Genomic DNA, 15,882 nt, shown 5'->3' with positions numbered 1-15,882 from the left:
ATCCTCCTGCCTCTGCCTCCCTAAGTGCTGGGATTATAGGTGTGAACCATCATGCCTGGCCAAGGAAAAATAATTATTCTTAACAGTAAAACACAGTGAGGCTAATGATGATAGAAGACATGTTATCAAAGGAAAACACTGACTTATGAGGAAAAAGGATTAATCAAGTATTGGGAGAGATGACTTATGAAGGTCACTGTGGCAGTGGAATAAGCCTTTCGGGATAAGGACATTTATTTAATCTGTGTCAGTCTTTCTCACTTCTCATAGGTCTTAGAGAGCCACCTTAATGCAAAATACATGGGGGTTAGGTTATATTTTTCCAGTAGAAGACAAAATGTAGCAATCACTCTTTCTTCCCTCATTGTCAAAATTCTTCCCGTTTAAGGATCTCAGAATCCTGCAGTTAGCTACGATCATATATTGACTTTATCAGAAATGTGTAACATGAAATGTGTAAAGGGAAGCAATCTATTTTTTTAAAGAAGAATCTTCGTTATACGGCAACTTTCCATCTATTTTTATAGTCATACAGTTATAAATATATAAGATTGATATATCTAAAACAAATTGAAATAAAATTATAATTCTTTTACTTTTCTCAAACTATTCTATATCTGTGTTTTGACTGTAAGTCACCTCAATGCCATTGTTTAAGATGGCCAGAATCTACATATCTACTTTTTTTTTTTTTTTGGTAGAAATTTCATTTTCCAACAGAAAGCCACATCGGATGTTCTTCCATGGTCTAATAATGAGTGTAAAACTAGAAGATGGTGCTTTTGTGTTGATAAACACATCAAGGTGGTGGGAGGGTGGTGCACCTGGAGAAGTATGGATGCTTTGTGCACTACCACTTCCTGTACCTTGCCCTATGCATCTCATCTACGCAGCTGTTCCTGAGCTGTATATCTTTAATAAAAAACCAGAAAACTGGATATGACATGAGATGGTGACACAGTAATAATCTCATCATTTCTGATGATCTGAAGAATGCCCAAAAAGTGCACCGAAAGATTAGTTTGTACACTGGGCTCATCTTGATTCACCTGGTCACTACTACTGGGAGGTGGTTGGGAACATGCAAAGAATGGCATCTGGACATTTGGAAAAAAAAAAAAAAAAGCAAAAAACTCTCTTTGCCAACAAGAAACGTTACAACTGTTTATAGAACTTGGAACTTCGACTGTAACTAAGAGAAACAGAAGCTATGTCTCCACCAACACAATGCCTGAGACTGCCTTCTGCATGGAACTCCAAATACACGAGAGAGTTTTCCTGGATATAGACATTGGAAACATTTCATTTTTCAACATTAGCAATGGTGCAGTGGTGTGATCTCGACTCCCTGCAACCTCCACCTTCTGGGCTTAAGCGATCCACCTCAGCCTCCCGAGTAGCTGGGACTGCAGGCATGCGCCACCACGCTCAGTTAATTTTTAAATTTTTTTTTTTTTTTTTTTTTTGTCGAGATGGGTTTCATTGTATTGCCCAGGCTGGTCTTGAACTCCTGGGCTCAAGCAATCCTCCTGCCTTGGCCTCCCAAAGTGCCAAGGCGTAAGCCACCAGGCCTGGCCTTCCAACATCTTTGTATTCACTAAAATTTCTCCCTCTGAACCACTGAGCCCATTCTTTTTGCCTTCAAATCCAAATAATGATGATTAGGGCACTCTGAGTATATATACTGTGATGCAACTAGGTTCAGTAATCCTTGCAGTATATGCTGGGAAGATCATCAGACTGTAACCCCCCCACCCCACACACACACGAATATTTGGAAAAGATCTATTTACTTAAATAAATATTCTATTATGTTGACTCATTAAAATGTTAAAGGTCAAAATGTATGGAACCTCTTAAAATCATAAGCACAGATTTTAATAGTCTAATATTAATTAGAAAAGACACTACATGTTTAACATTGTATGTTGATAAAAAAGTTTGCTTTGGGGTCTGGGATTTGACTTCTATATTTGTACCTCTCGAACTTTCAGATCACGTCATAGCATTTTAGTTTGTTCTAAACACTAGCCAGTGTATTATGAAGGTTTTTAACTCATAAAAAGTATTTTGTTATGTCCAAGAATTGCATGATTCATTAAAATGAAAGTCTTTACAATGCTTAATCTACTGTAAGCCAGTAAATAAATTTAAGGAGTAAGAAAGTAACATATGGCTATAAAATTTTCTGAAAAAAATCTGAAAGACGAGAAATTTCAATATAGTTTTTCTGCTGGTTACAGCCTGCCCTTAATATCTAAATTTCTGCCTAAAAATTGATTTCAGGTTACACATTATTATTTCACAAATTTGCTAGAAGAATATGATTTAACAATAGATGTTAACATCTTTTGGTAGTAAAAGTGTTTGTAAATGTTTGGCCTTCTTGTTATTAGTAACATAGTAATCCCCCATCCCCACGGTTTTGCTTTCCTCAGTTTCAGTTACCTGTGGTCAACAATGGTCTGAAAATATTAAATAGAAAATTCCAGAAAAAGAATTGGTAAATTTTAAATTGCATGCTGTTCTGTGTAGCCCGACTGGTAGATGAATCATCCCTTTGCCCAGTATATCTGTCTACACTCTCTGCTTGTTAGTCACTTAGTAGCCTTCCCAGTTTTCAGATGCATTGTCACAGTGCTTGTGTTCAAGGAACCCTTATTTTACTTACTAATAGCTCCAAGTGCAAGCATAATGATGCTGGCAATTCGAATATGCCAAAGAGAAGGCATAAAGTGCTTTCCTTAAATGAAAAGGTGAAGTTCTCAACTTAATTTAAAAAAAAATCATATGCTGAGGTTGCTAAGATCTACAGTAAAAATGAATCTTCCATCCATGAAATTGTTATATTGTTCTAATTGTTCTAATTTATTATTGTTAACCTCTTACTGTACCTAATTTAAACCCTGAACCTTATCAAAGGTATGTATATACAGGAAAAAACATTATACATACATGGTTTGGTTACTATCCTCACTTTCAGGCATCTACTGGGAGTCTTGGAATGTATCCTTCCTGGATAAGGGGGGGAAATACTCTACAATATTTTTGCTTTTTTTTTTTGAGACAGGGTCTTGCTCTGTCACCCAGGCTGGAGTGCAGTGGTGTGATCACAGCTCACTGCAATTTCAACCTCCTGGGCTCAAACGATCCTCCTGCCTAAGCCTCCTGAGAAGCTGGGACCATAGGTCTGCACTACCACATCTTGCTAATGTTTTGGATTATTAGTAGTCTTCGCATTTTTAAGTTATATGTTTGTTATGGGGTGTTACAGAATATTGTGACATTAGTCATTAGTGTACTATAAAGATGGGAGGATATCCAAATTTTGCCACATGCTTGGTGAAAAAATCAACATATTGCTTGGTGTTACCCTCATCTTTCAGAGGGGGTCTATACATTATTACACATTTAATTATACATTTAGTATAATTATACATTTTAATATCAAAAGTCAAGTTACATTGGTACATACAAGTAATCTTTACCACTTAATTGTATATTGACTTATTTATTTACTTACAGACAGGGTCTTTCTCTGTCATCCAGGTTGGAGTGCAGTTGGTGCTATCACAGCTCACTGCAGCCTCAACTGCCTTGGTTCCAGTGATCCTCCCACTCAGCCTCCCAAGTAGCAGGGGCCACAGGCCTGCACCACCCCTCCATGTCCAGCTAATTTTTGTGTTTTTGGTAGATATGGGAAGTCTCACCATGTTGCCCAGGTTGGTCTTGAACTCCTGAGTTCAAGCAATTCACCCACTTCGGCTTCCCAAAGTGCTGGGATTATAGGTGTAAGCCACTTCGACTGGTCAAACTTCTTGTTTTTAAGAGACACCCAGCCTGGAGTGCAGTAGTGCCATCATAGCACACTGCAGCCTTGAATCCCTTGGTTCAAGCCATCCTCTTGCCTCTCTCTCCTGAGTAGCTGGGTTTACAGGTGCACCACCACCACACCTGGCTAATTTACAATTTTTTTTTTTTTAAAGAGATGAGGTCTTGTTATGTTGACCATGCTGGTTTTGAACTCCTGGCCTCAAGTGATCCTCGTAAACTGAGTTTGAAACTTATTATAGCAGGCTTGTTGTGATCAGGTGAAGTTATATCAGGCCCAAACTTTGTATGTTTGTCTGACTCCAGTTTTGAATTGCATGAAATGACTTAATCTCTCCATTATTCTGCTTAAAAAACAATTCAAAACAATTCAAATGGAGGAATGAGACTCCACGATGAAGCCCACGGCAGCGAAAGTGGTCAGCTTGTTTCTAAATGGAAATCCCCAACTGCCACACCACATCAATCATCTGACATATAATCTCACTTCTATTGAGCTGGAATCTACTTTAAAGGTCAGGTCTCTGGATGAAGAATTTTAGTTTAGTGGGTTATGTAGCAGAAATGCCTAAATCCAGAGCACTGTTTTAGTGTTGGCAGAAATAGCTTCTCTTCAAATAGCAGAGAAGAACGAACAAGGATTTTAAGTTCAAAGTTTTTGTCTAAGCACATTTTGTAATGTTTCCACCCGTTATCTCATTAAAAATAAAGAAATGGGGTGGGGATAGAACCACATTCACCTACTTTCATAGAAGGTGCATACTGGAGCCCTGCAGATACAATTTATTTGGTCTATATTTTAAAAATTAGGAAAATGCCACATTAGAAAAAATTCCAGGTTTTTGGTTCTCTTAAGAAACTGTAACTTCTGAGCAGTGTGTGTGCATATCTTCTTCTGTGGAAAAGTAGGCTGGAGCTCAGAATTGGCTGCTCTCTTTACATAGGCTCTACAGTTTTCCATTCCCTATCACTCCTGAACGTTTACTCCCGTATTTCTTTTGCTGCTTCACCCTGCAGTCAGGAGACTCCTGAAGTTTATAAAATTGATGCAACGGGGCTTTTTTTTTTTTTTTTTTTTTTTTTGGCAGGGGGTGCAAATCTCTTTAAGAGGGGGACGCAGTGGTCGCTTTTGCTTTCAAACAGCCCTAGATTTGCCCGTTTGTCAACGATCTGACCCTAACCTACTTCTTCAGGGTGGCCAAAAGCAAAAAATTATGAATCAAAGAATGGTCCCCAGTTACCGCGAGCCAGCTGTGTGACCTTGGGCGACTCCGTTAAGTTTTAGCGAAGGGTGATAAATGGTCTGTAAAACGCTTAATACTTGCTCTGAATACCCCCATATGGCTGTCGTACACCAGGAGTGAGATGTTTAAAGTACTCCTAAGTAATTTATAAACTGCAAAACGCTTCCCAGCACAAGCGTCCGCTACACAGCGCGACGACACCGAGTCGGCTTTAGAAGTCCAGTTACTGGAAACCACTCCAGTTCCGTCCTGCTCCCACGTCCCACGCTCAGGGTGGGCGAGCGGAAGGAGATTCTCAAGGGAGAAGGCCTGGAAAACTGGCTAAGAAACGAAGCGAGAAGTTCCTTAGCATGGGTAAAGTTGTTGGCGGCATTTTTAAGCCCCTAGAGTGACATAGCGACTCCTAGCCGACATGACGGACCCGGGTGCGTGACTAGCGCGGGAGCCAGTCCCAGGGCCACCTCCCTGCTCGAAGTCGGGCCTGGTCAGTACCCTCCCAGCGCAACCCCGGACCAGGGACCCCCGACTTTGCCCTAGTCCCCAACCCCCACAATCACCTCCCTTGGTCCCCCTCCACGTGACAAGAGCCGGAACCGTCACTTCCGGCGGCGCGGGCAGCGCGCCTGCGCGAGGCGCCCGGCCTCAGTGAGCGGTAGGCAGCAGCGCCCCCCCACCCCCGCCAACGGCCACGAGTGGCGGGCGGCTCTGGTCCGGCTGGGGCGGCGGCAGGCGCGACGGGCTGCGGTACTGCGGGTTTGCGGCCAGAGACGTCCAGCCCACTCCCTGGAGGGGCCGGCCGCCCCGCCTCCTTCGCTCTCTCCCTCTACCCCGGCTTGCGCTCCAGGCGCTTAGTGAGGCGGCGGGGCGCTTGGGGCACTTGCGGAGGCGGCGGCGTCGCCCCTGCAATCAGACCCGCCCCCTCGCGCCCCGCCCCGTCCCCACCCTCCCCACCGCCCTCTGCGGGAGCTGGGCAGCTGCAGCGGAGCCGCGGAGCGGGCGGCGGGGCCCGGGCTGTGCGCTTGGGGAGCGCAGAATGTGAGGTTTCGCGGGCCGCAGCGCGCACGGACGCTTGGACCGGCCAGGGGCGGCGACCCCTTGCGGACGCCCGGCTGCGCGCCGGGCCAGGGATTTGCCCTCTCCCTCGCCCTTGCGCGCTCCCTGCGCCCTCCAGCACGCCGGCGGGACCATGAAGAAGTTCTCTCGGATGCCCAAGTCGGAGGGCGGCAGCGGCGGCGGAGCGGCGGGTGGCGGTGCTGGCGGGGCCGGGGCCGGCTGCGGCTCCGGCGGCTCGTCCGTAGGGGTCCGGGTGTTCGCGGTCGGCCGCCACCAGGTCACCCTGGAAGAGTCGCTGGCCGAAGGTACGGGCGTCCGGGGAGGCTCGGACAGGCAGGTGAGGGAGGGTTGGGGTGTGGCGGCGGCTTCTCCGGGTCATCGCCCTCCGAACTGACTTTTATACCCCGTTGTTCCTCCGCTGCCGGGCCAGCGGGGACTCTTAAAAGAGTGACTCGGGCTTTCTCTCTTAAGCTGGCTTTTCTTGCCGCTGGCTGATCTGGCCGGTGCACAGTTCTCTCATACCTAGTTTAAATCATTTTCTGTGCTTTTTGACGCGAGAAAATAGATAGAAGACGTGCTAGGAAGTGGGTAGGTGTTGTGATTGGGCCAGTGACTCATTAGAGGGTCAGATCGAGCAGGATTGAAGCTCTGTTCTGCCAGCTGTGGCTCAGACGAGTGTCATGCGTTGGCCTCTTCATCTGAGCCTCCACCCGCGCTGCAGGGCATAGGACCCTGCAGCCCCTGGTGTCAAGCTCGGGTTTGCTGCAGCTCAGTCATATGTTGAAAAACAATGTATTTGTGTGCATGTGTGCGTGTTGGAGGTGATCCTTTGCTCTAAATTCAGTTAGTAGGTTGCACTGAGAAGCAGGTAAACTTGAAGCCCATTTGTGTTTGTTATTTAGAATCTTCTCTGTTGGACAAGGTGCTATTCATGCCCTCCCAGTATGTCTCTCTGATAGTAGTTTAAAAGGTGATATGAAAGCAGGTTAATTTTCGTTTGCAAAGTTTTGTGGTCGGTCCTTCATGACCTGGAACAGGTTATGACGGCAGGTAGAAGTCTACTTACAAAAAAAGTTTACTGCATTTTAAAATAAAAACTTGGAATTTAGTTTTGTATTTCTGGCATAATTGCCTTGTAGAAAATACTTGCCCTGTGTGCTTCATGCTTCATTGGCCTTTGAGTTTTTAATTGCAAAATGACATTACAAAATAAACTCTTTAAAAGAAATACTTTTTGTTGATAAATGGCCCTTTTGAGTTCTATGGTTAAGATAAAAGAAATCGAAGAGTGGATTAAGTTCTCCGAGAGTTAGACGTTGATGTGGTTTGAAAACAGTAGACTGAGATTTTGCTTGTATTTTTGAAATGCTATAAACAACAGTAAATTAGCACAAGGGAAAAAACCTGAATATTTTTGTATAAAATATTTGAAAGAGAAAGAAATCGTGAATTATTGAGTTGTACACATTGTGTCGTGAACCATTGCTCAGAATAATGATCTTAGCCGAAACTTGGAGAGGTGGGAGAAGGAGGATCCTTAGTTTTTCAGAAGAATGAATATGTGGTGAGTGGTACTTATTAAAGATTTACTATACTATGAAGTTTTCTAGCTCTTTATTACACATGAATTTCAATTGTTGGTTTAGATTGTGTTGTAGGTTTTAAAAACACATGGCTATTGACTCAAATGCCATATTCTGTCTTTGAATAGTTTTAATAACTAATTGAAGTGTAGCTTGAGTAGTGTTACACTCACTTCATTCCACCAGATCCCAAAAGGGTGTTTTATTTAATAGAAAAAAAAAATGTTGACATTTCACAAACTAGGTTTTGAATTTGTAACTGGTATCACTCACTACCCTAAGCATATCTTATCACTACCCTAAGCAAGCCATTTTCAATAAAAAATAATTTTGGAAAATAAAAAATAAAGATGAATTTCAAAAGGAGAGTTCGTTCAACCACAGCGAAGAATAAAAATTTATTTCAAGCGCTAATGTCACTGTTAGAGTGTTCCACTGACTTTTGCCATAAATGTATCCTTTCTTTTGAAAAATCAACAATCAAATGCTAGGAGGAAGCAAGGGTTGAAGAAATCCTTTTGGAAGATGAAACTTCTCCATGCTACACCCCAGCTTTAATTTCCTGGAAGGGAGGCCAAGGCCTAGCTTTTCTTTCCTTGTATGTTTTTTCTGTCTCCATCACCCACACAACTGAAATTGTCTATGTATAATCAGTTTACTTTTTGATCCTGGCCGGTCTGTTCTTATTTCAGATGCTTAATATCCCCTCTCCCTTCCAAATAGTGCCACAATTTAGACAAGATGTTTAAGCACAAGTGTAGTTCGCATTTAAGTTTGATTAATCAATAATTGATAGATCTGCCTGATCATTAGATTGGGCCATGTGCTTGTGAAAATGCATTGAAATGTAAGAGTACTTGATTTGGGGAGAGGCATACCACTGAGTAGGAAAAGGGGTGGAAGCTAAGATAGACCAAAGCACAAACTTGGTAGGTTTTGCATTTTTTGCTTTGGCCCAAAGTTTTTTAAACAGAGTTGGGAAGACCCGGTAGATGCTGTGCCCTGAAGTGTTTTTGCCATGCTCCTGCAAACATTGGTAGCTTACTTATAATGACCTCTGCAGTGTCTTTTCAATAAATCAGTCCATCTCTCTTGTTATTTGTATATAATTAGTTACGTTCCAAAAGGTCACCGTGAAAACTGGATTAGCAAATACTGAAGCACTGCTCCTACTACAGTATTAGATTCCTGAAAACCTCTGGTCACAACATTTTTGTCAACTGATTAAGATACAACCTTGTTTTATGTGTGTTGCAGCCTAAAACGCACCTTATTTAATATATTTGGTTGATTTATTAACGTTGAAATCATGGCCAACAGCTCTGTAACTCATGCCTCAATGAAGATTATCTAACATTTGTGTTTTCTCTGTAGTCTTTGCTCCTTGAACACTAGACAGCACTTTAGCACTATGTTTGGGGACTGTTTTCAACAGTGAAATCACCAATAGCAAGCACAAAAATGAGAAAAACATGGCACTAAATAGACCATGAAAAGGACACTTGTTTACAGTATGTAAGCTGAAGCAAGAATGTGCACGTCAGTAGACTCACATTTTTCACAATTGTGCACATGTCTGCAGATGACAGTGGAAGTGCTATGAGTAATGATTTTGGGGGTACAAATGTTAGTGAGTAGATGAATTTGCAAATATAGTATCCCCAACTAATGAGGAGCAACCATTGTTATAGGTAGATATGTATATACACATTTTATGTCTATAATTTAAAAAGCATATTCTCAGGGGTAGGTTGTATGTTATAACTAAACTGTTAAAAAGTTTTCTCTCTGAAACATTATATATACTTTGCATCATAATATCTTTGTAGTCAAGCACATAAATGTCTGAAAATAGAACTTGCACCTTTTAGTTCCTCCTCAAGGTTTAAAGGACTGATAGCATAGTGAGGCAGTTCATGTTTTTTTCTCAAAAACTGTTTAGGAGTCTTTGCTAAGCAGATCCCAACTTTGGTCTGTAGAAATGAGGGAGAGCCATATGTTGGTTTTAGCTTCAAACAGTGACAAATTGTCAGGCTCATATAATTAATTCAATGTAACCTTCCAGGTTTTTACTAAAACCTAGTATTGGCTTGTTGACCATTGACCACAGGCATCACCTTTGCATAACAAGCCTTTGGTGCTAGTCTGAGGAATTTAGTACTGATTGATAATAAGTTGGTTTTTGAGTAGGGGACACTGTTTTCTCTAAATGTCCTTGGTACAAAGTGGGTCTAAAATGGGGTGTTGAGACTGGGAGAGCAGAGATAACTTGTTGAGATAATGTAATCACGAGGTTATGGGGGCTGGATAGAATGATAGTGTGAATATGGTGATGTGGGTAAGATTAACTGAGATGGGTGTTGGGGGTTATTGGCTTGGTAGTAATTGGAGGCTAGGAATTTACTACAGGGTTCTTTAAAAATAGCTCGGTATTTCTCTTAGAGTTAAATGCTTAGATAAGCAAAGTATTAGCCAGTTCTCATTGTTAATTTTTCAGGAAGGTTGTACTATACATCTGATTTTGCACTGTAAATTAGTAGGGAAATGATGGATTTAAGCGTTATATCTCATTTGCAGAAACAATCTGTGGCTGCCCAGTAACTTCTAAGTTAACATTCCCAAGAGAAGACAGAGAGGATAGAAAGAAGGGGAGGATCAAATAAAAATATCAACAACTGTTAACTACTACACAACTTCGTTAAATGCCTTTTGTGTGCTAAGCACTGCTAGGTGCTACTTAACATAGTAGAGGACAATAGTGGAGGTATTCTTCTGGCCTATGAAACTTACAGATTAGTGTGGAAGATAAATGCTAAACAAGCAAACCAAAATCACCAAGTTACTATAGTTAAAATTTTTGATATGTGTTGTGAAGACAATGTGCAGCGTTTTATGAGACAATTCAGTTTGGGGGGTCAAGGAAGGCCTTTTTGATCTTTCAACAGAAACCTGAAGGATGAAAAAAGTTAGGTAAAAACAGAGGTGTGAGGTCGGGGTGACTTGAAGTATGTCATGAAGACTGAAGTCTCTATGCGAGGGAAGGAAGTTTCAGAAACTGAAATATGCTCAGAGCTGTGGACTACAGTGAATAAATCACATGTAAGAGAGATCCAAGATGATGTTGGCAAGGTAACCAGGGTCCAGGGCTTAGTATACCATGCTGAGGAGTTTAGGTTTTATCTGAAATGCAACGGGAAGCTGTTGAAGGATTTGAATTGGGGCAGTGACATGCTCTGATTTGTATTTTTACAAGATCATGCTGATTGCTGTGTAGAGAGGTATACAAATTATAAGGTTAGAATGGTGACAGTGGAGATGAAGATGATAATGCTTAAATGGGAAGACCTTGTGGTGGTCATAGGAAGTGTTAGGAATGACTTGCTTATGTATCTCTCAGGTGAAAGTACCATTTGTGAACATAAGGAAGGAACAGATTTTTTATTTTATTTTTTTGAGGTGTTTGGAGGACAGCCTGTAGTTCTAGACATGTTTAGAGACGTGTTTGGATGAGATATCTGAGAGGAAATATCAAATGGGAAGTTGGGTATGTGGTCTGCAACTCAGCAAAGGTGTTTGGGCTTAGAGATGGTACTTCTGATTGATTAGTGAGCCCCTGGCTGTTATTTAAAGCCCTGGGAGAGGATGGATGTAGGGAGAGTGTAGGAATGAGAAGGTGCTCATTGAAGGACTCCTCTAGTGTATCCGTCTCAGACATTAGTATTCATTGTAAACATTCAGAGGATTTGGTAAAACACAAAGTGCTGAGGACGGTCCTCAACTTTTGATTATGTCTGAGTGAGGCCCACTCTTTCAGTGATACAGATGCTGCTGGTTCAGGAACCATTTGTTGAGTACCACTGATTTAGAGCGGGCGAAGAAGACTAAGAAGAAGGTGCTAGAGAGGTATGAGGAATACCAGGATGCTCTGGTACCTGGAAACTTGAGAGTATTTCAAGAAGGGGAGGGAGTGAACAGTTGTGTTGCTGCAGAGTCATCTTACTTGATCACATTTTTTGACCTGGCATTCACAGTTATTCATGCTCACTTCTTATCTTTAAAAGCTTACCTGTAATTATTTGCTGGGTGAATACTCTTTGCGCCTGGCGCAATGTGCTCCACAATCTTGTACTTGCCTAGCACTCTGCCTTCGCCTTTGTAATCCCTGTTTCCTAAGTAATGGTTATGATCACTTCCTCCTTTCTGTAGACGCTTGTAACTATTTGCTTTTTCCCCTCTTGTCACATTTAACCTGTCTTGAGATGGAATTATGTAAGCATCCAGAAACACTAAGGTTGTTAACTACTGTTCCTCTGTCACCTCCACTACCAGATAGTAAAATTCTTAAGGCTAGACAGACTCTGTTTTAATTGATACTGTATCACACAAGTTGGCCATACTGTAAACATTCAGCTACTTCTCAAAGGAAATGATGTTTGACTTTTCTTTTTCTTTTTTCTTTTTAATCAGATGATGATCTTCAGTAGAATTTAAGGCCTAATTTGCAAATTGAAGAGCACCCATGGAGGGCTCTTTACTGGACCATCAGAGGTTTTGTACTTAGGCCAGAGGGCTCTGAACTTTCTAGTTTGGTGAAGACAAACAGCAGTTAAGGCAGTGTAGTTTCACTTAGCAACTTGAAACAGGAAAGGAAAAAAAAATAACCCAGATGCCCCCTTGTAGTTATCTTGCTTTATTGACGTTATATTTTTATTTATCCTACAAAGGTGACTGAGTTTTTAAAAACTCAGTTACATGCAGTTGTGAAATTGTTTTACATTTTGTGGTTGATTTTGGCAGCTTTTTTTGGGTGCTGAGCTTTTTGAGTGTAGAAACAAGGTCTGTTCGCCTGTGCTTTCAGTTGTCCAGTAGTACTTACTCAGCACCTTTTTTTGTTGTTTAATTCAGCTCTTAGAAAACATTGTTTCCTCTTCTGAAACAAGGGGGTAATATCTATTATGAAGATTAGAGAAGATAATGTGTGACAGTACCTAACAGTGCATTGACAAATCTTCTCATAAATATGAGTGAACTTTTAAGTTCAGATTTAGTTATAAGCTTTCAGTGAAATCTGATTTGGAAATTGTAGTGACTTGATTATATATTTGGTGTCACATTTATCCTGAATAAATATCACATTTATGTTTGCAAAATATCTGAATAGTTTGTTGGATAATTATGTGTACCTCAGCCATATTGAATTTTCAAGTTTCAGTCAGCTGTATAAAATTTTGACTTATATAGTAGCATATGATTTTACAATAAAATGGAAATTATTTGCAACAAAGGACACTATATACAATATTATTAACAAATGGTTCTCTTTTGGGTTATGTTATTATTGTAGTGATAGCTCCTAGGATGTAATTTTGATTGTCCATTGATGTATTTCCTCTAGAGGTAGCAGTTTTATTCAATGACAAGCTACTGACACTAAAACAATTCTAAATTTTCAGTGTTCCAAAAAAAATAGTGGAAATTTATAGTGCATTTATCTCCAGTAAAGGAGCTAAATTGTACAGAATGGGCATGATGGCTCACGCATGTAATCCCAGCACTTTGGGAGGCCGAGAAAGGTAGATCACTTGAGGCCAGGAGTTCAAGACCAGCCTGGCCAACAGGGTGAAACCCTGTCTCTACTAAAAGTACAAATATTAGGCGTAGTGGCATGTGCCTGTAATAACAGCTACTCAGGAGGCTGAGGCAGGAGAATCCCTTGAGCCTGGGTGGCAGAGGTTGCAGTGTGGTGAGATAGAGCCATTGTACTCCAGCCTGGGTGACAGAGCAAGATGCTGTCTCAAAAAAAAAAAAAAAAAAAATATATATATATATACACACACACACATATATATATATATATATATATATATATATATATAAATAAAAGTGCTAAATTGTACAAACATGCCAAATATCTTTGCTTTTAGGCTGTAGTCAACTATTGTGGTTAATACTGACATTCTCATGCTGGGCAGATTGAAAAGGCTCTGTCTTTGATATTTTAAAAATAATGAAAATGAATTAATATTTGTTAGTATGTTTGATCATGGGGTGCACAGGAGGGAAACTTGGAAAGGTCCTTGATGATGTTAATGTTAGAGAACATATTAGAAAGTGAGATGGATGTCCTTATGTTGATCCTGAGTTTTCTATAGTGTTCTTTATGATCTTGTATATTATCTTGGTTTTCTTTCACCATTTCCCTCCTATTTTTTTGTCAAAACTTGAAATAGTTTCATATACATCTATTAGAGCTCATTTGGTAGCTATCAAAATGATTAAAGCCTTGACTTGGGGTTCCAAAATTAAGAGTCCTGAACTACCATTTCAAAGCTGCCACACTTTTCTAGTGGTCGGGTATAATATTTCATCTCCAAGGGATGGGGACTGTTTATTCCTTAGTTTTATCTTGCATGCATCTGGTGAACCATTCATCTACCCACAGCTTGCTATTTTTAGGAGACTAAGTTGGGAAGTTGAGTAGTTAATGACTGAGCTGTTTTAAATAGTTAGGCACTTAGTTAATTTGGAGATTCTTTGTCTATGTGTATCAGCTTTACAAATGAGGTCAGTCAGCACATGTCTGCTAACTGTTTCAAAAGTCTCTCTCTGCAGGAAAGTGGTTGTAAGGCCTTTTCTACAGAGAGACTTTGTTTTTGGTTTATCCTAGTCTTGTAGAATTGCAGTAACATTAGAGGCGTTTTGCAGTCAGTATTATTTAAAAATATAGAATGATTGTTGCTACTAGTTTGCCCATTTTAACATTTTTAATTATCTTTGAAATAGTGCCTTCTTGGATGCATCTGTCAGGGGGAAAAAGACCAGCTGGTAATCCCTGTTCTGCCTCTAACTTGCATTGTGACGTTTTGACTTCAGTTTCCTCAAGAAAAAAATGAAGTGGATAAAATGAGTTTGTAACATCCTTTTCCATTTTAGTATTCTTGGATTCTGTCTATATAACTGATTTTTACTGCTGTTTTCGATAAGTGAGGAGCATGGGATAGGGAGGAATAGCAATGAACAATTTCAGGATTGAGACCGTAATGAAAGGATTGTGTTTGGTCGTTATACAATTTGAGTTCTTTGACAGACTTTACAATGGAATGGCAATTTATTTTTTAATCCTAAAGTATAAAATTATTTTTATTTTATTATTTTCAAGATGGAGTCTTGCTCTGTTGCCCAGGCTGGAGTGCAGTGGTTCAATCTTGGTTCACTGCAACCTCTGCCTCCTGGGTTCAAGCGATTCTCCTGCCTCAGCCTCCCAAGTAGCTGGGATTACAGGTTCTTGCCACCACACTTGGCTAATTTTTGTATTTTTAGTAGAGATGGGGTTTCACCATGTTGGCCAGGCTGGTCTCTAACTTTTGACCTCAGGTGATCTGCCTACCTTGGCTTCCCAAAGTGCTGGGATTACAGGTATGAGTCACTGTGCCCGGCCTAAAATTATTTTTTAATCATTGGAAAAAGGTCTTTTCAAAGAAGTTGCCTTACATGCTACTCCTTGAGATCTGGGTAGAAACTCAAATTAAATTGTGTGACATTTCAGAATACTATTTAGTTTCAGTGGGCATGCCACCTTAATTGCTTATTTTACTATCTTGATTGTGTTTTCTAAGAGACTCATGCACAATATATATATTTTAGAGAGTATTAGAAAGTAACAAAACCTTTTTATTCAAAAAGAATATATGAGGAGGAGGTGTGACAGTACTTTCTCCGATTAAGTTTACAGATAGAAAGTTTACCCATGATATGTATGGGAAATTGGGTACTTTTTGTTTCCAATGCTGTCAGCCCTAATTTGGGTCCTTAATACATCTCATTTAGAGAATTATATTAGCATTTGGACTGTTCTTTCAGACTCTTTCCTTGCCAAACCAGTTCTTGTATTCCTTCCAGCTTATTCTTCCTAAAATGGACTTATGCTCATGTCACTCTCTTATTTGCCTAACCAAGTAAAGTACAAACTGATTACTCTAGGATTCAGGACCCTCTGCAGTGTGACCTCCAACCCACCTCTCTAGCCTTAATCTCTCACTCTTACTCCCTATGTATATTACACTCTTATGCTTGATATTTTCTGCACTTCTCTCCAGCTTTCTGCTATCGTCTGAATGTTTGTGACTCCTCCCCCAATTCATATGTTGAAATCCCAACCCCCCAGGTGATGA

At 40.6% G+C, this 15,882-nt stretch overlaps 1 protein-coding gene across 8 annotated transcripts in view; it reads left to right on the top strand.

Moving 5' to 3' along the window:
• Positions 1-6,047: 6,047 nt before the first annotated feature.
• Positions 6,048-15,882, top strand: part of BMP2K (BMP2 inducible kinase) — a 143,356-nt gene continuing 133,521 nt past the window's right edge. For 6 of the 8 annotated variants that reach the window (XM_074039831.1, XM_074039829.1, XM_074039830.1 and 3 more), the window contains exon 1: positions 6,048-6,433. Coding sequence is in view for 2 of the 8 variants with exons in the window: in XM_005554968.4 (XP_005555025.3) it covers positions 6,262-6,433 (172 nt within the window). In the remaining 6 variants the exon portion in view is untranslated. Of the gene's footprint in view, positions 6,466-15,882 lie in introns of all 8 variants that reach the window. The other 2 variants (XM_074039828.1, XM_074039832.1) reach the window with 1 other exon arrangement.

The sequence above is a fragment of the Macaca fascicularis genome, chromosome 5, assembly GCF_037993035.2.
Source record: "Macaca fascicularis isolate 582-1 chromosome 5, T2T-MFA8v1.1".
Lineage (NCBI taxonomy): Eukaryota > Metazoa > Chordata > Mammalia > Primates > Cercopithecidae > Macaca > Macaca fascicularis.
This window is presented reverse-complemented; position numbering and strand designations above follow the sequence as displayed.